This window comes from Octopus sinensis, linkage group LG19 (genome assembly GCF_006345805.1).
Source record: "Octopus sinensis linkage group LG19, ASM634580v1, whole genome shotgun sequence".
NCBI classification, from domain to species: domain Eukaryota; kingdom Metazoa; phylum Mollusca; class Cephalopoda; order Octopoda; family Octopodidae; genus Octopus; species Octopus sinensis.
The window spans coordinates 47,390,195-47,410,422 of record NC_043015.1 but is presented as its reverse complement, the minus strand read 5'-3'; the positions used below and the strand labels follow the sequence as shown (position 1 = coordinate 47,410,422).

Here is a 20,228-nt window from a genome sequence, read left to right as displayed (position 1 = left end):
TACAGGCGTGTTTGCGTGTGTGTGCATGGGTGTCTGTGTGTCTGCGTCATTCTTTTAATAATTTCCAAGTTTTGGTCGCTAGGTTATGCCCTGCTGCAGCACAGGCTTCTAAGCTATTTCTCGACCTTATCAAACCGAATCTGGTTATTAACCTCTGTTCATCGAATGGATTTACATTGCAGGTTTTAGTCGAACAAATCAACTCCAGGCGTGCCTCACCCTACGTCGTTAATTGGCTTCAGGAGACGCGACTTAAGTCGAAAATCGACTTCAGTAGAATTAACTTGTCTCTAGGCTAGGCCGAATTTACTTGTCTCTAGGCTAAACCGATAATAACCATTCCCAGTCCTGTACTTTATTTATGAAGGCATTTTCAATAATGGATGGAAGCACTCCGTCGGTTACGACGACGAGGGTTCCGGTTGATCCGAATCAACGGAACAGCCTGCTCGTGAAATTAACGTGCAAGTGGCTGAGCACTCCACAGACACGTGTACCCTTAACGTAGTTCTCGGGGATTATTCAGCGTGACACAGAGAGTGACAAGGCCGGCCCTTTGAAATACAGGTACAACAGAAACAGGAAGTAAGAGTGAGAGAAAGTTGTGGTGAAAGAGTACAGCAGGGATCACCACCATCCCCTGCCGGAGCCTCGTGGAGCTTTAGGTGTTTTCGCTCAATAAACACTCACAACGCCCGGTCTGGGAATCGAAACCGCGAGTCTACTGCCCTAACCACTGGGCCATTGTGCCTCCACATTTTCAATAATACATAGTTTGATATGTGCTAAAATCTTGTTTTGTACAATCGTCGATACAGTTGTCCGACTCATCCCAAGAGATCGTGCAATTGCTACCACTTTCTCACCTTTTTCATGGCGTTTTATCGTAGCCAGTTTATCTTCCAGTGTTATAAGCATGACGCTTAGCACTTTCACTATTACTGTTGTTGTTTGTCAACAAGAACTCCCTAAAATCCCAACCCTAAAATCTTAAAGCTAAAACCAGTACAAACGCACGAATGATGTCATAAATAAGAGTGACAAACGAAAAATACACCGCCGATAGTTGTTGACAAACAACGGCAGTAATTTTATTCAGCTGAATACACGTCATTGATTGGTTGAAATTACCGAAATACGACAACTTTAACGTGAAATAACTTTTCTCAAAACTACTAAGAGTAAAAAATGTTTTATATGACAGATTCTACCAGTGTCCGAAGTTTGAAAGTGTTGAGTTACAAAAAATTATTTTTTAAATCTGTCGGTCAAAAGGTAAAGATCCCTTATTTTATTGACCCCGAAAAGATAAAGCTCGATCTCGGCGGAATTTGAACTCAGAACGTAAACGCGGACAAAATGCTTCTAAACACCTAAAGCTCCACGAGGCTCTGGCAGGGGGGATGGTGGTGATCCCTGCTGTACTCTTTCACCACAACTTTCTCTCACTCTTACTTCCTGTTTCTGTTGTACCTGTATTTCAAAGGGCCGGCCTTGTCCCTCTCTGTGTCACGCTGAATATCCCCGAGAACTGCGTTAAGGGTACACGTGTCTGTGGAGTGCTCAGCCACTTACACAATTGGCTTCAGCTCGCCAGCTCGCCACCCTACACAAATTCTAACATTAACAGAAAAAAAAAAACAAAAAAAAAATTATGAGAAGTTGGCAGGCTGGCAGAATCGTTAACGTTCCGGAGTAAATTCTTAGTGGCATTTCTGGTTTTACATCCACACTTCATGTTCTACCAGGGTCAACTTTTGGTTCTATCCTCTCAGAATCGATAAAATAAAAGTACCAGTCAAGTACTGGGGTCGACTTATCCCCTACTCTCAAAACTGCTTGCCTTGTGCCAAAATGAAAAAAGAAATATAACCAAACAAACATCAGCGGATATAATACTGTATCATTCAAAAAGAAAATAAAAAATACTTTTCTTTTATGATAATCATTTGGGAGTGGACTACAACTAACTTTATAAAGCTCTTTTTATTGACAGGCAGCATATTCGTAGTGACATCATTGTTTATTTAATAGATCTTTCATTGAAATATAATAGTACGACTCCGTTGAGTCTTTGGTCATAGTCTGCACAACCAGTTAAAAGCAAACATTGAATTTCTAAGGAATTCAATAACTATACATTTTGTCACGTTCTATTTTATTAACAAAAGATAGATCTAGAATATTCTTTCCTACTCTAGGCACAAGGTCCGAAAGTTTTGGGGAGTGGGGTCCAGTCGGTTAGATCGACCCCAGTACGCAACTGGTACTTAATTTATCGACCACGAAAGGATGAAAGGCAAAGTCGACCTCGGCGGAATTTGAACTCAAAGCGTAAAAACAGACGAAGTACCTATTTCTTTACTACCCACAAGGGGCTAAACACAGAGAGGACAAACAAGGACAGACAAACGGATTAATAGATCTACAATATCAAAATAAAATGGACAGAGCAACATTTGCTTCCGAAGGCAATTTTATGCGAAATAGCAAAAATGATTGATTAACTCGTTACAACGCTGTCTTGCATATTTATTCTTAATATATTTCGGCAAATTCGAATGTAGTTATGCTTATCGGTTTTGTGTTCGCCACAAGAGAACAACTTCCCCTTTATGACAACTATGGGTTTATATATATACAGTAATCGGATCTTTTCGGTTTGAACGGCAGTTTTTAACATAATTTCTAGGTAACTAAAAAATGTTAAACTTCGTATACTGGTAGAATGTGTTTATAAAACATCTTTTTCTCTTGGCTTTATTGAGAAAATTCTATAGTTTGTAAGATATTTGTTTTTTTTATTCTTCAATTTCTGTAATTTCAACCAATCAGTGATGTCTATTGAGTTAAAAAGCATTCTGTGCCGTATGAATATGTCCCTCGTTTAAGAAACAGATTTGGTTTATTTACATTTCTGAAGAAAAAAAAGATACCCTTCCCCCACCCCTAACCCTAACCCTAACCCTAAAATAGATTGAAATGCAATAGATCGGTTCTAGGGTCAATAGATCGATTCTGTGGTGGCGTTGCTGTTTCCAAAGTTTCTTTTCGTTTCTCTATTAATATGTAGAACGACCGTGCGAAAGGAGATGGTGACGATTGAATGTCTCTTTTTAAACGCCGCACAGTCGCCTTACAATGAAAGCCAAAGTAAGTGCCAAAATGAATAAGGAGAAAACACAACCGTAAAATGCAAGAGAAAGGTTTTATTTAGGTGTTGACATGTGGGTAGCAGAGTGTCTGTGTACGTGTGTGCGTTATAAGTACAAACAAGGTGTATGCCTGTGAGACATGATACAGAGCCTAGACATGAGTCTCTCAGGACGCTAAAAATAGATCAGACACAAGGTAAAAGATAAAAATACCAGTTCGTAGTAAGAAACGCAATAGTCATAGTTCTATAACAATGAAGTTGGGGTCACAAGACAAATGCTGGTTGAACATATGTCGTGTAGCGGTTGTGACATCAATGCTGTGCCGGGTTACTTGGTACAGAAAGTTCTCGCAGGTAGAGTTGGCTGTTAACCTTGGTGAGTATTCACAAACAGCGTGTAGTAAACCTGGGCGATGTTGCTGCGTACGTATTGATGTAGACGATGGTGGTGAATGCAACGGTGGAGAAAAGTCCTGAAATACTGCAGTGGCGTTGGTGTTGCGATCGCTGGAACTGTCTGTCGCTAGATGCTCTGTGGTCAATGGTCTAGGACCAAAGACCAGTAATGGTTTGTTGTGACTAGTTTTTAAAGAGATTAGTTGGCTCAAACGAGCTTTAGAAAAACAGTGTCACGGTACCTTATCAGAAGGTTGCGATTGGTTGGTTTACACATTGGCGCGAAATAAGGCAAGAGTTAAAACTGCACCAAAACCAACCTATCAGAGCAGCGGATACAACTGGGTCTAAGCAGCCGAAGGCCGGCTGTTATACGCCACGTCTGCATTTGTATGATATCTCTTAAAGAGAGATAATGTATTTCACTAAGCGCTACAAATAATTTTACTCGAATATTTATCTGGTACTTACTTTATCGGTCTGATGTTTTGTAAGGTAAACAAACCAACACCGGTTATCAAACGTTTGGTAAAAAGACACAAACACAAAGACACACGCGCATACATGCATACATAATACATACATACATTCTTTTTTCGGAACAGTAAATCTCGAAGCACATAAATCGATAGGTAACAGCATGTGAATATGACGGGATTCACGCAGTTTCTGTCTGCCAAATTAACTCACAAGATTTTGGTCGGTACGGGGCTGTAGAAAACACTGGTCCAAGGTTCCACGCAGAAGGATTGAAACTGGAATCGAGTGGTTTGGAACCAAACATTTTACCATATACTCATAACTCTTTTACTCTTTTACTTGTTTCAGTCATTTGACTGCGGCCATGCTGGAGCACCACCTTTAGTCGACTAAATCGACCCCAGGACTTATTCTTTGTAAGCCTAGTACTTATTCTATCGGTGTCTTTTTGTCGAACCGCTAAGTGACGGGGACGTAAACACACCAACATCGGTTGTCAAACGATGGTGAGGGACAAACACAGACTCAAACAACACATACATACATACATACATACATACATACATACATACATACATACATACATACATAAATATATACATACATACATACATACATACATACATACATACATACATACATACATACATACATATATATATATATATACATACATACATATATATATATATATATATATATATATATATATATATATATATATACACACACACATATACATACGACGGGCTTCTTTCAGCTTCCGTCAACCAAATCCACTCACAAGGCTTTCGTCGGCCCAACGCTATAGTAGAAGGCACTTGCCCAAGGTGTCACGCAGTGGGACTGAACACGGAACCATGTGGTTGGAAAGCAAGCTTCTTTCATTCATTTAATTGGCCAGAAGGGCCTTACAAAGAAAGGAAGCTGCGGGCTGGAAACGGACATAATGAGATGGAATGATTAACGATATGATAATTACGAGGGCAACAGCAACGCCCGCCGATTGCTGTATACCCGAGCACATTGTACTTTTATAAAACATTTTGAGGCAACAAACCTCTTACAGAATAACACTTTAAGGAGGCAATAGACCTCTTACACAAGTCCATTAAGCAATCAATAAAATAATCTTCTTGCCCGACCAGACTTCTCGCTTCAGCAAAACACCTGGACGGCTCCAAGTCGGGCCAATTTAACATTAATCTGTAGGTATCCTTGGGGGAAGGAGCCCATTATCATGAACAGGTCGTTCTCCCTCATGACCTTCGCAGCCACCTGCGAAGGCCCGTCAGGGTCTCTTACCACACAGCCGAAAAAATTCTCAATAAAATCATGGAGCCCTGTATCTTAAACGGAAAAGATTCCACCCAACCAACAGCCATAAAAATGCATCAGGATCTTTTCGGTTTGAACGGCAGTTTTTTCTAGCAGTGTCATATGAAATTGTCACCCATAATTATGACCCTAGTATCGATCTATTGCATCTCAATCTGTTTTAGGGTTAGAGTTAGGGGTGGGGGAAGGGTATCTTTTTTTCTTCAGAAATGTAAATAAACCCAATCTGTTTCTCGACATATTCATATGGCACAAAATGTTTTCACCCCAATAGACGTCATTGATTGGTTGAAATTGCAGAAATTGAAGAAAAAACAACAACAAATATCTTACAAACTATAGAATTTTCTCAATAAAGCCAAGAGAAAAAGATGTTTTATAAACACATTCTACCAGTATACGAAGTTTAAAAGTGTTTAGTTACGTGGAAATTATTTTTAAAAACTGCCGTTCAAACCGAAAAGATCCATGCATCAGATTAGCCAATGTTGTCTTCATTTTATAAGACTTAAGAAACACGCAGTACGAAGGCCATTTGGCTGTTGTTTCTAGCATATCGAGCGACCACCTTCAGGCTTAAGTCCCGTCGTCTGCTGCCTATCGATCAGCATTCGGCAACACGCGTGTAAATGAAAGACAAGTTTCAAAACTTTTTGAAGGCGAGCCGGTGGAGTATTTTTGAAGAGAGAAGGAAAGTGTTTTTAAATTGAAAAGAACTTTTTAGTTTTTGAAAATTGTTATCTCCATATTTTTAAAACGTGAAGGTGGGTGGAGAATTGAAAAGTCGCAAAGTTAACAGATTTTATTATTACCCACCCACTTTTAATAAGCTATCCGTCACGAAGAGGACAACTTTGGCTATTTACATTTGCATACTCTTAGATATTAATATTTATACATCTCACAGAAGAAAAAAAAAACAATGTTTATCTACGTAAAAGATCGCTGAAATAAATGGGGGTCTTTTTTTAAAGAAAAATCCATTTGCATTCTGGGAAGAAAAAAAAGCAATATTTACATATTGTTACCTAGCAACAGCTAATTACAACATGGAACCTGTTTCCGAATACAGTTTAAGACGCTACTACAAAGGTAATATTATTTCTGTTTTTTTCGATATCATAGACTACTTATTATTGGTATATGACAGTCATAGTGAAGCACATCTCGTTTCATATAACTTGGTAGAAATATTGCAATTAACCAAATTGACATATTGATTAGTTTACGAAGCAATTGTGCGTCTTTAATTATATTTCGTTGTCACGCACCTTTTATATTAACGACGCCAAGTTTTTTATGTATCGAAATAAAAGTTTTAATTGATTTTTTCACACACACACACACACACACACACACGCACACACACACACACACACACACACACACACACACACACACACGCACACACACACGTACACACACACAATACACGGGTACTATGTACGTATGTATGTAAACTCGCGCACATGTTGCCATAACTACGGGGAATAACTACTGAAGTGGTCGCCCCCCACCCCGACTTTGTTTCCTCATAACTTCCAGAAAAATAAATATTTTTTCTATAAAATTTTCTACAAATATGCTGCATATGGTGTAGATCCTTATTATATTGAAATTTGTTATGAAAAATATTTTTCCAAGAGTGGGGACAAGAATTTCAAAAAATTCGATTTGTTTCCTCATAACTTTCGGAAAAATGGGTATTTCGTTATTAAATTTTCTACAAATGCTTTTCAGGGTGTGCAAATTACGATTACATGAGAATTTGACACATCATATTTTTACCCCAAATTTCAAGTTTCCTTTTGTATATATCTGATGTGTGTCAGTATGTACGTGTGCAAACCCATTAATTTTTTTGTTTTTCGTATTAAATTACGATATAATCGTAATCTACACGCTCTGAAAGATACATGAAGAAAATTTCATTCAGAAATACCCATTAAAAAAAAAAAAGTCATCAGGAAACAAAACCGATTCATGTGAATTTTCCGAAACTCCTCTCCTCACGCACGGCATTTTTCTTTTTCTTTTCCAATATAATCGGAATCTACACAATATCTGAAGCGTATTTTTAGTAACTGATAAAAGATATTAATTTTCCTGGAAGATATGAGGAAACAAAGTCGGAGGGGTGGGAGTTTTTGTGTAGATATACTCTCTTTACTCTTTTAATTGTGTCAGCCATTTGACTAGGGCCATGCTGGAGCACCGCCTTTAGTCGAGCAAATCGACCCCAGAACTTATTCTTTGTAAGCCTAGTACTTATTCTACCGGTCTCTTTTGCCGAACTGCTAAGTTACAGTGATGTAAACACACCAGCATCAGTTGTCAGGCGATGTTGGGGGAACAAACACAGACACACAAACATATACACACACATACATACATATATATATATATATATCTATACGAGCAAAACACCCCCCCAGCCAATGGACGGTGCTGAGTTGTCAAACATTTAAACCGAATTTTCTCAAAACAACTTGTCCGTCCATCCCATAAGCCTCCCCTTTGAGAAACACTTATTTAATCTAAATTTGAGACACCAGCAAAAGAAGAAATAAAGATAGACTTTTTACTATTCCAAAGAAAAACGATTTTATCCAAAAAAAAAACTTCTTGAGGAACCAAATAGTCTTTCCTTCCTTTATGCCAAGTTTGAAGAAAATGTCTCTTTTGCATCTTACTTTTTTGGTCTCTTAAATATACTGCATTTTGTGGGGGTTTTTCAAGCCAGCCAGCTTTATTTGCGCAAACTGCATGCGCATTTTTCTCGTGTACGCGTAGTATCGATCACAATAGCTATTGTACTTGCATGTACAAATGCATGTTCCCACGGCTTTATCGATCACATTCTAGCCTGGAATTGGTTTTTGTAATTTTTTAAAGACTTATACATGCCTTGATACCGTCGGAATCTACATATCAAATTTGAGCGCAATTGGATGAAGGATGCCCGAGATCCTAGAAGACACACACACATAGACAGACAGAATGGATTTTATATAATAGATATACATATATACGATGGGCTTCTTTCAGTTTCCGTCTACCAAATCCACTCACAAGGCTTTGGTCAGCCCGAGGCTATAGTAGAAGACACTTGCCCAAGGTGCCACGCAGTGGAACTGAACCCGGAACCATGCGATTGATAAGCAAGCTACTTACCACACAGCCACTCCTGCGCCTTAAAAATTTTGTTTATCATCATTGTACATACAACATGAAGAAATCTGTATAATCTTAATACATATTATTGTGTTCATTATCAGTAGGAAATTGGAAAGTTCTATAAAAAGAAATTGTCTGGTCTATGTTTAATCCTACTGCAATACAAATCAAAAGTCAGAAGCCCTTCGCTATGAAACAAGATAATGTATGATTAATTCAATACAATATGAATAAATAAGTATTACATATTTCTTTACTACCCACAAGGGGCTAAACACAGAGGGGACAAACAAGGACAGACAAATGGATTAAGTCGATTACATCGACCCCAGTGCATAACTGGTACTTAATTTATCGACCCCGAAAGGATGAAAGGCAAAGTCGACCTCGGTGGAATTTGAACTCAGAATGTAATGGCAGACAAAATACGGCTACGCATTTCGCCCGGCGTGCTAACGTTTCTGCCAGCTCGCCGCCTTTCTTAAATAAGCATTACATTTGACAGAATGATTAAAGGTTAAATATTTTTTTTGTTTTAAAATCTTTGGCATCAAAAGTTTATTTACAGAAATTCCTCCATGACAATAAATATCTGATTTTCTTAATGAAACATGTTTTTAATATTCAGGTGTCTGATTACATCTCTAAATCAGAATGACTACCAAAAGACCTCATATTACTTACTCTAAAACTAATGAAGAACCGAAGAAGCCAAAACCACAATACCTCAATTATTTCCCTAAAACACCAAACATCCAAGACAACCAATTGGTTGTAAACCAACAGAAGTCCTTAAAAGTTTTGATACATAATGTTCCTGGTTTTGCGCTGATGGTATGATATCACCGACCTATTTTGTGTCCTTTTTTTAATACAAACTTTAATCATCATCATCATCATCATCACCATCATCATAATCGTCATCGTCATCATCATCGTCATTATCATCATCATCATCATCATCATCATCGTCATCATCATCATCATCATCATTGTCAACATCAATATCATTGTCATCATCATCGTCATCGTTGTCGTCGTCATCATCATCATCATCATCATCAATATCATCGTCGTCGTCGTCGTCGTCGTCGTCATCATCATCATCATCATCATCATCAACATCATCATCATCATTTAATTCCTGTATTCTATTTTGATATGAGCTGGTTGGTTTGACAAGATCTGGCAAGCCACAGGACTACATCAAGTTCCAGTGTCAGTTTTGACATGGTTTCTATGACTGGATGTCCTTCATAACACCAACCAACCAACCAACCAACCAGCCAACCACATTACAACGTGCAATGGGTACTTCTTTTGTGCCACCAGCACTAGTGAGATCAATAAGTAACATGCAAGAACTCCATATTTCATCATCATCATTTTCTGTGATACCATTTATCTTTCTCCCAACCTAGAAGCACTTCGTTTTTGATTTTAGCCCTCTCCACTCACATTTTACATTGATCACCTTTATATGCAACCAAAGTATTTCTCCCTCTTCATTGCTATACATCACTTACTCTCTTCATACACTACATCTGCCTCTCCGCTCACACTATTGCACCCTACCCACTCACACATCAACTCTTTTTCTCTTATCCTTCCCCTGTCTACTGTACTATTATTGTTATTCTTCCGCTTTCACCCCTCTTTTGTATTGCCATTCATCACCTACTCTCTCTTTATCTTTGTCCATCATTCACTACATCTATACCTCAAGCCTACCAAATCTCTGCAAGCATTCCCTACTTTCCTCTGCCTTTTCACCAACTCATGTTTATCATCAACCACCCCGCAACCCTTGTTCATCATCCAATATATTCGGCCCCCACCTCATCCCACTTCTGCCATATCTCTAACTATTTCTTACCCCATACATTCCTGTAACCTCTACTCACCCACCATTCCTATCTGAAGAATCGTTGCAGGAAAGAATTGATGCAACACCGAACAAAAGTCAAAAACACACCAGTCTCTCAAATATTTTTACCATAGCATGTGTTTACCATAGCATGTGTTTACCGTAGCATGTGTTTACCGTAGCATGTGTTTACCATAGCATGTGTTTACCGTAGCATGTGTTTACTGTATCATGTGTTTACCACATCATGTGTTTACCATAGCATGTGTTTACCATAGCATGTGTTTACCGTAACATGTGTTTACCGTAGCATGTGTTTACCGTAGCATGTGTTTACCATAGCATGTGTTTACCATAGCATGTGTTTACCGTAGCATGTGTTTACCATAGCATGTGTTTACCGTATCATGTGTTTACCGTAGCATGTGTTTACCATAGCATGTGTTTACCGTAGCATGTGTTTACCGTAGCATGTGTTTACCGTATCATGTGTTTACCGTAGCATGTGTTTACCATAGCATGTGTTTACCATAGCATGTGTTTACCATAGCATGTGTTTACCGTAGCATGTGTTTACCATAGCATGTGTTTACCGTAGCATGTGTTTACCGTAGCATGTGTTTACCGTAGCATGTGTTTACCATAGCATGTGTTTACCATAGCATGTGTTTACCATAGCATGTGTTTACCGTAGCATGTGTTTACCGTAGCATGTGTTTACCGTAGCATGTGTTTACCATAGCATGTGTTTACCGTAGCATGTGTTACTGTTTTTATTATTTCACGATAAATATTTTGCTTAAATTGTAAATTATGCAGCATTGTTTTTAAATTTCAGCCCAAATTACATAATGACAAATCACAAAGCAAACAAGCTGTTAACATCGAGAAAGAGATCAAGGATTCTAGTATTTCTTCAGAAACTAAAACTTCCGCCACAGAAGAGATTCGTCTCCCAAAATGTCAATCACAACCAGAAGGAAGGGAGATAACAAGTAAACAGCACTCAAAAACAGTAAGATTTGAAATTAATTACTTCAACAATCAATGTGCGTGTATTTTGTGTGTATGTGTGTATGTTTATGTGTGTGTGTGGTTGTCTAGATTATACATACACAATCTCACATAAGGTGAATTCTCATGAAGCTGTACTTTATCTTGCTAGATATATATATATATTATAATTTGGGGTATCTTAAGAGATACCACCAGGCTGGAAATAGCAGCCAAAACTTGACTCTAAAACCACATTAATGTGGTTTTGGAATCAAGTTTTGGCTACTGTTTCCAGTGTGGTGGTATCTCTTAGATACCCTAAATTATAATTTTGATAATAATTATTACCTTTGAAGCAGAAGAATAGCAATAATAGTACAGTAGACAGGGGAAGGATAAGAGAAAAAGAGATGATGTGTGAGTGGGTAGGGTGCAATAGTGTGAGCGGAGAGGCAGATGTAGTGTATGAGGAGAGTAAGTGATGTATGGCAATGAAGAGGGAGAAATCTGAGTTTGGAGGATGACTTTCTGCGCTGCCTTTTGCTGTCATTTTTTAATCTTAGAGTATGAAGTCAGGAGATGTGGTGGTTTGTTGTATCTGATAAGACACATCAAACTAAACAAAATCGCTGTCTTTCACACATACAGGCTTGTCCTTTCAAGTGCTGGTACCACTGAAAAAGCACTGTTGTTGTTGTTAAGCAACAAGATGGGTAAGCCTTAGGCCATGAGTGGATTTGGTAGGTGGAAACTGAAAGAAGCCCGTCGTATATATGTATATATATATATATGTTTGTCTGTCTGTGTTTGTCCCCCCAACATCGCTTGACAACTGATGCTGGTGTGTTTATGTCCTCGTAACTTAGCAGTTTGGCAAAAGAGACTGATAGAATCAGTACTAGGCTTACAAAGAATAAGTCCTGGGGTCGATTTGTTCGACTAAAGGTGGTGCTCCAGCATGGCCACAGTCAAATGACTGAAACAAGTAAAAGAGTAAAAGAGTAATCGGTAGAGTAATATGGTTTTTAGTCTCCCACACTTGCAGCGAGAATCAAAATTATGTTATTCAAGTAACATTATTGTTTTTCCTTTTCACATAATTTTCTCTAACGAACTTTTTGATGCTCCAGACATTACTTTACTAATGTTCTCTACTTTATAAACGGCCTAAAAGTATATTTTTTTTCTTTTGTAAGCATTTCTATTTTCCTTCTATTGACACCATTCATAAATTTTGGAAAAGTATGGCTGAAAGGGAGAATGTATTTAATACCTGTCATCCCTATGTCTAGATCCAACGTCACATCCAGGAAATTAACTACCTTTAAGTTAGCCTCTGTTGTGAGCTAAAGGGAATTAAGCGTGTGTGTTTAGGTTTGTGCCTGTCCTGCCACCATTGCTTGACAATCGGTGTTAGTTTGTTTACGTCCCCATAACTTGACAGTTCAGTAAAAGAAACTGATAGAATACCAGTAGGTGCCAGACTTATTCCTGAGCCATTGAGGGCAGTGAAAGAGCGTGTTATCTTTAACTAATAGGCAGAGCAATATGGTTTTTAGCCTCCCACACTTGCAGCAAGAATCAAAATTACATTAGTCAAGTAACATTATTGTTTTTCCTTATCACATAATTTTTTCTAATGAAATTTTTGATGCTGCAGACATTACTTTATTCATGTTCTCTACTTTATAAATGGTCTAAAAGTATATATATATATATTTGTAAGCATTTCTATTTTCCTTCTATTGACACCATTTATTAAATTTTTGAAAAGTATGGCTGGAAAGGAGGATGTATTTAATCGACTAAAGGCGGTGCTCCAGCATGGCCGCAGTCAGATGACTAAAACAAGTAAAAGAGTAAAAGAGTATAATAGAAAAATACATGTATGTATAACAGAGATCCTTTTGTCAATTTTGAAATGCCTAATCTTCTCATTATATTTTTAAGGAAACGGAATCTTGTGATGAAAAACCAGACCAATATTGGTCCAAACAGAAAAAGCCATGCACGCGACAGAGAAGATATACACATTTAACAAATAAAACACATGGTAAATTGTACTTAAATATTATATTTTTGACCAGATATAATGATTTTATTAATAATGGGGGGACAAACACAGACACACAAACATATACACAGACTCATACATACATATATATATATACATATATACGATGGGCTTCTTTCAGTTTCCGTCTACTAAATCCACTCACAAGGCTTTGGTCAGTCCGAGGTTATAGTAGAAGACACTCGCCAAAAGTGCCATGCAGTGGGACTGAACCTGGAACCATGTGGTTGGTAAGCAAGCTACTTACCACACAGCCACTCCTGCACCTACTTTGTACATTATTGATATCATAGTATGTAGTATATCATTATATCGTTTATTATATTATTTAATTATGTGTTTGCAGATCGAATAAAAGAAGGTGAATGTAACCTTCAGCTGATCCTTCAAAAAATGAAAGAAGATAACTCCAATAACTTTATATATCTAAGTCCAGCAGTTCCAAAATCATCTGTTTTTTATCATTACTACAATCTTAAGTAAGTACGAGACTCATTTCCTCAAACTGAGACTTTATAGTTGATTACTTGATACTAGTATATTGTTAATCTATAATATAAAATCCTTTCTGTCTGTCTGTGTATGTGTCTTCTAGGATCTCGGGCATCCTCCATCCAATTGCACTCAAATTTGATGTGTAGATACCAACAGTATCAGGGCGTGTATAAGTCTTTAAAAAATTACAAAAATTACAAAAATTGATTCCAGGCGAGAATGCGATCGATAAAGCCGTGGGAACATGCATTTGTAAAATCGTTTTCCTTAGAATAGAAAAAAGTCTATCTTTATTTCTTCTTTTGCTGGTGTCTCAAATTTAGATTAAATCAGTGTTTCTCAAAGGAAGGCCTATGGGACGGTCGGACAAGTTGTTTTGAGAAAATTTGGTTTAAATGTTTGACAACTCAGCACCGTCCATTGGACAGGAGGTGTTTTGCCTGTACAAATATCTATTACAAGAGTGGAGGGTTAAATGTTAAAGCTAATTAAGCAAACATTTCCATTGAGAAGTGGAAATGTCTATACATTTACCAACCAAATTATTATCATCACTTAACGTCCTATGTTCCACCATTTCTTTTCCTGCTTTTTCATACTTGCACGGGTCGGGCATGGGTGGATTATAGTCAACAGCAATATATAATGTTTCTTGAGCCTTATCCTTATTCTCTCTACAAAACAATTTTACGCATAAATTTTCATTTTAATTTGACTTCATAGAAATTCCCTAATGAATTTTTTGAATTATATTTCAGTATTCTGAACTATGATTCATATAGTAAGCATTGCTTAATATTATTAAACATTTGTTTTTTAGTCTCTAATATCTAACCTTCGTTTTTGAGTTCAAATTCCACCAAGGCCGACTTTACTTTTCATCCTTTTGGGGTCCATAAAATAAGTACCAGTTGAGCATTGAGGTTGATGTAATCCATTTATCCCCGACTTTGAAATTGCTGGCCTTGTGCCAAAATCTGAAATCAATATTATTTAACATTTTTTTAATATAACTTTTAATTACATTATGAGTGAATTTATAGTTTTTTTTTTACTTGGTATAAGAATAAACACTACCGCCTGTCCAACAGTAGTGGTCCTACTGTATTAGAAGATTGAACCTTGAGAGCCAGGAAAATGTGTGTGTGTGTGTGTACATGCAAAAATATGGCACCTGTAGTGCATGCAAAAGTATGGCACCTGACTGAAAATATAGTGCGAAAAATATCAAGTTGTTTATCTCCATCAGTCTTCTCTACTCTATTTTCTGTTCTTTCATTACTGTATTTATTTCTGTGTTTCTTTCAATTAATTTTAAATATTACAAAGAATTTAGTAAAATAACTTAGTTATCATTAAGCTAGTGTTAGGAACATAAATTGTGACTAAGGTTTGGTGGAAGATTTTAATTCAAAACTTATGAAAACAAGACATTTGTACCCAGATCCAGAACCGGTTTCAGCCGGGTTGATAATGAAAGGGCTAAATACAAAATATTTCCTGGTTTGTGTATGAATGTATTTTCAAATTGTCAATAAATACTTTTCTTAGTTTTCTTGTTATAATTCTTCTAGAGTGGTAAATTTTGAAAACATCAATAAACATGACTACTGCACAATAAGTTCTGCAGGGTAATGCGGTATTGTTCTGGACATGATACAGAATTCTTATATCTTGATGTCTGGGAACAAGAATATCGATATTGCATGCTGGTAAAAAAGGTAGGAATGAAACCTTTACAATGATATTTTTCAAGCAACTACTTATTGTAAACATTCATCCATCTTTCTTCTCTGTTCGTTATTCCTGGGACTCTCTAAACAAAAGAAATGAGATCATGTCATGCTGCAGACACCAAAATAAATTTATCTTCAAAAATGGCGAACGGGTTAACTTCATACAAGATAAGAAGCTGCAACAACAGCTTCAACATATTAAAAAAAACATTAACATCCACTAGAATTACAGGGTGTTCAGGTGAGCTTTGATGACCAGCTTGTTGTATTAGTGAACAGTCTATAGTGCTGGAGAGCATCAAGATTAAAGTTGTAATTGAGAAAAAGTTAGCTGACATGGAAGATTGGACACCATCAGAATATTGAAAAAGAGTTACCTGTATCATGATGATTTGTGCTAGACATCAATATGTCAACATCATGCTTGCTGCTCAATGCACTATGAATAGTATTAAGGCATTAAGACATGACATGGACAGCTGCAGTAGTGACTATGGAACTGAGGCCAACAGGAAGGGACACAAAACAGGCGTTTTGATTGTGTCTGCATGCTGGAATTCACCCAGCGTTTTTGAACTGGGACTTAGGCTTAATTCTTATTTCTTTTTACGTGCCACCGGCACAGAAGCCATTTAGCTGCTCTTAGCGCTCCACTAGCATTGATGCTAGTCATTGAATTTGATTTCAATTTCGATTTCACTTGCCTCAACAGGTTTTAACATAATATAACATAGTATAATATAATATGATATAGTATAATATAACATAATATGATATATATTTTCACATACATACACTTACACAAAGCATTTCTTTAATTAATAAGCAACACTGACATCAGTTTTGAACTAAATTTTTTTTCCTAGGGAGTCTTTATATATTTATATATTTTGTAATCCAGATCTCAATTTTTGAAAATTTCCGAAAATGGAAAGCTTTCAGACGATGGAAAGTTAATGTTTCCTTTGATAAATTCCAAAACTGCAGAAAATTCCTGAGAGAAAACTTATTTATTGTAAACGAGGTAAGAAATTAATCTTTTTATCTTTTATTTGTTTTTAGTCATTAGAGCATGTTTAACTCCCTAAAACTCTATCTGGTACATGTCAGTACCATTTCTAGTCTACCTTAAAACTATACTGTGTTCGCTAAACACCATTACAGTAGTAAACACTTTATCATGATCCCTCTTATAGCAGTCCCTGAATGAGGATTTTACAGGGGTCACAGTCTCCACATCCTCTCTACGTAACCTTTCGTTATCAACCCAGCTGGAACCGGCTCTGGCTCTGAGTACAAATGTCTTGTTTTCATAAGTTTTGAATTAAAATCTTCCACCAAACCTTAGTCACAATTTATGTTCCTAACACTAGCTTAACGATAACTAAGTTATTTTATTAAAATCTTTGTTATATTTAAAGTAATTGAAAAAGCATCTCAAAATAGATACAGTAATGAAAGGGTTAAGGGCTTGGTTCTGAGTTACAAGTACTAAGTTCTCAGTTTCCCATTTCAGGTTGCCTTTTCTAAACCAATCCTACGGCTATTCAGTTTCCACGGGGAGTGTATTTCCTATAAATTGATCCTACAGGGACATACTTCTGTATTTACCTTGTTTTTCTGCAATGATTCTCTCCTTGCAGATATATTAGTTCTCAATAATTTCTTTAACTGTAATGTAATAACTTATATGATTATCTCTTATTCATAACTATTTTTATAAATAAGACAGCCATCTATTTATCATACTTAATGTACATACTTAATATACACTGCCAATAGGCCAGTTACTGCAATACTTGTCCTGATATAACATCCCTTATGAATTTGCTGTGTTAAAAATGAGATGAAAATCTCATTTCTCATTGCATCTCAAACATAAATAAATAAAAGCGCCCTTTTAAAACTTAGCCAGGCTCATGGGCCCAGTTTCCCAGTTTCAATGGCGTATGTGTTCCCCAGCTGGACAGGACACCAGTCTATCACAACGTTACTCATTTTTGCCGGCTGAGTGGACTGGAGCAATGTGAAAGGAAGTGTTTTGCTCAAGAACACAACGCGTCGCCCAGTCCAGGAATCGAAACTACAATCTTACAATCATGATGCTGACACCCTAACTACTAAGCCTCGAGCCTCCACTATACATTAAACATAGCGAGTCCACAAGAAATGTTATCTCAAGAAAATACCACAGTAACTGGCCTATTGATAGTGTATCTACATTAGGTATGATACTTAGATAGCTATTTTAAATCAAATACTGCTTCAAGTGCCTATACCAGTTTTTTTTATGAATCTTTCAAATCATAGTCTCTTTGCCCAGCTCTTCTGAACGTTCAAGAAATGTGTCACCGTATTAGTGAGATGAGTTTGTGTAAGATCGAACAAAATCATACATGTTCACTAAAAGAGTTTAAAAAAGTTCAGTTGAATCAGTTACAAGAGGTAAGTATTCACCTCCTTATCATCCCTATTGATGTTACTATTTTGAAGTTTACTGTTTGTTATTTTGCCCAGGTCAACATTGATTGGGGAGACCTATGATTAAATGTGTTATGGCCATAATCACCTCACTTTTATATATATATATAATAATGATAATAATAATAATATGAGGGAATATTATTCCAAACTCAGGGAAAAATTCAATGTAGAAATACTAAATCAAATTTCACAAAATATAATATATATATATATGAATTAGAAAAAAACTACCTTTTATCAATTCAATAATGAAAAATTAAATTATACCATTTAGAAAAATTACATATTGTAGAAAGATTGTATATATTTCATAGAATATATATAATCATCGTCATATGTTTTATCTTATATTTAATCTTTCTATAATATGTAATTTTTCTAAATGGTATAATTTAATTTTTCATTATTGAATTGATAAAAGGTGTTTTTTTTCCTAATGTACATACATATATATATATATATATATATATATATATATATGTATATATATAGAGGGTGGAAAATATGGTGGCTAATTACACGTGGTTGAATATATACAGAAGGAAATAAGATGAAAAAACATGTGTGTGTGTGTGTTTTAAATCACAAGATAACATTCTTTTAGGTGTTGCAAATTTGTAATTTCTGTAAATATAATGTCTTGAATTTTTTTTTTTTTCAGGTTTCTGTGAAATTGAAAACTTTCCGAGATCTTGTGAAAGAGGTTGTTCGAACTGCTTGCCGTACTGCTCTTTTGGAAGCAGGTTTCACTCCAGATGATTATTATTTTGATAATGGAGAGAATAATATAGGTAAAAATTGATAATTTCAAGGAATAATTCATATAGGCGTAGGAGTGGGTGTGTGGTAAGTAGCTTGCTTACGAACCACATGGTTCTGGGTTCAGTCCCACTGCGTGGAACCTTGGGCAAGTGTCTTCTACTATAGCCTCAGGCTGACCAAAGCCTTGTGAGTGGATTTGGTAGACAGAAACTGAAAGAAGCCCATCATATATATGTATATATATATGTGTGTGTGTGTGTGTGTGTGTGTGTTTGTGTGTCTGTGTTTGTCCCCCCAACATCGCTTGACAACCGATGGTGGTGTGTTTACATCCCCGTAACTTAGCGGTTCGGCAAAAGGGACCGATAGAATAAGTACTAGGCTTACAACGAATAATTTTAGAGGTGAATAACTAAAACAATACAATTAGAAATATTAAATATTTCTCCCTTGATAAATTTTATTACCTATATTTCATTTTGTTTCCAAAACTCAGGTGAAGGTGACCAATATGATTCACAGGGCTATGATTATGATATTTTTGATGAAGCACCTGAAAAAATGACCTATACAGAACAAGCAAACAAGCGCAGTCATTGTAAAAGACTCACATGGTAAATTTATTTCTTTACATAATATTGAAGCATATATGAGATTGTGTGACTACTATTCCTTTCCCAAAGAATTTAGTGTGCAATGAATACAATCAACTGAACTGAGAATGAAAACCAATTTAAAATCCTTAACCATCAAGAAAGTAGCAGTGTTTGGCAGTTCCTGGTTTTTCATGCTAAGAGTTGCTGAAGCATGGAACAAACTGCCGGCATCAGTTGTTAGTTGTCGGAGCAATGCATCCTTCAAAACTTCCATGCTTCCTGAGATTCGCCAACACTACACCTGATTTTCTCCCCTCCATACACACGCAAGCATGTATCTGACTCATACACTGTTCACCTCCCAGGCATTGTACATTAAGGCACATGCTTTATATGCACTTTTGACAAGTTGTGGTGCACCTGAACACTGTATACAATAATTTCATTATTATTATTATTATTATTTTAATTATACTTTTCACAGAAAAAGTTGTTTTATTTCATCAAAGTCAGACATTTTTCTATAATATATGAGGAATCAACAAAAGACAAATTTTGAAAACTTATATATATTTGGTTGTCTACTTCATACTGTTATTTTGATTACACTAGACAACAAAATTTTTGCTACTATTAGGCGAAATGGTGCTATTAGGTAATTTAGGAGCGC

At 36.4% G+C, this 20,228-nt stretch overlaps 1 protein-coding gene across 1 annotated transcript in view; it reads left to right on the top strand.

The window, feature by feature from the left end:
* The first annotated feature begins 13,838 nt into the window (after positions 1-13,838).
* Positions 13,839-20,228, top strand: part of LOC115222073 (dynein heavy chain 6, axonemal-like) — a 120,637-nt gene continuing 114,247 nt past the window's right edge. The window contains exons 1-6 of the mRNA XM_036511197.1: positions 13,839-13,964; positions 15,555-15,701; positions 16,618-16,740; positions 18,027-18,161; positions 18,862-18,991; positions 19,459-19,576. Coding sequence (XP_036367090.1) covers positions 15,615-15,701; positions 16,618-16,740; positions 18,027-18,161; positions 18,862-18,991; positions 19,459-19,576 — 593 coding nt within the window. The 5' untranslated portion in view covers positions 13,839-13,964; positions 15,555-15,614. The remainder of the gene's footprint in view (positions 13,965-15,554; positions 15,702-16,617; positions 16,741-18,026; positions 18,162-18,861; positions 18,992-19,458; positions 19,577-20,228) is intronic.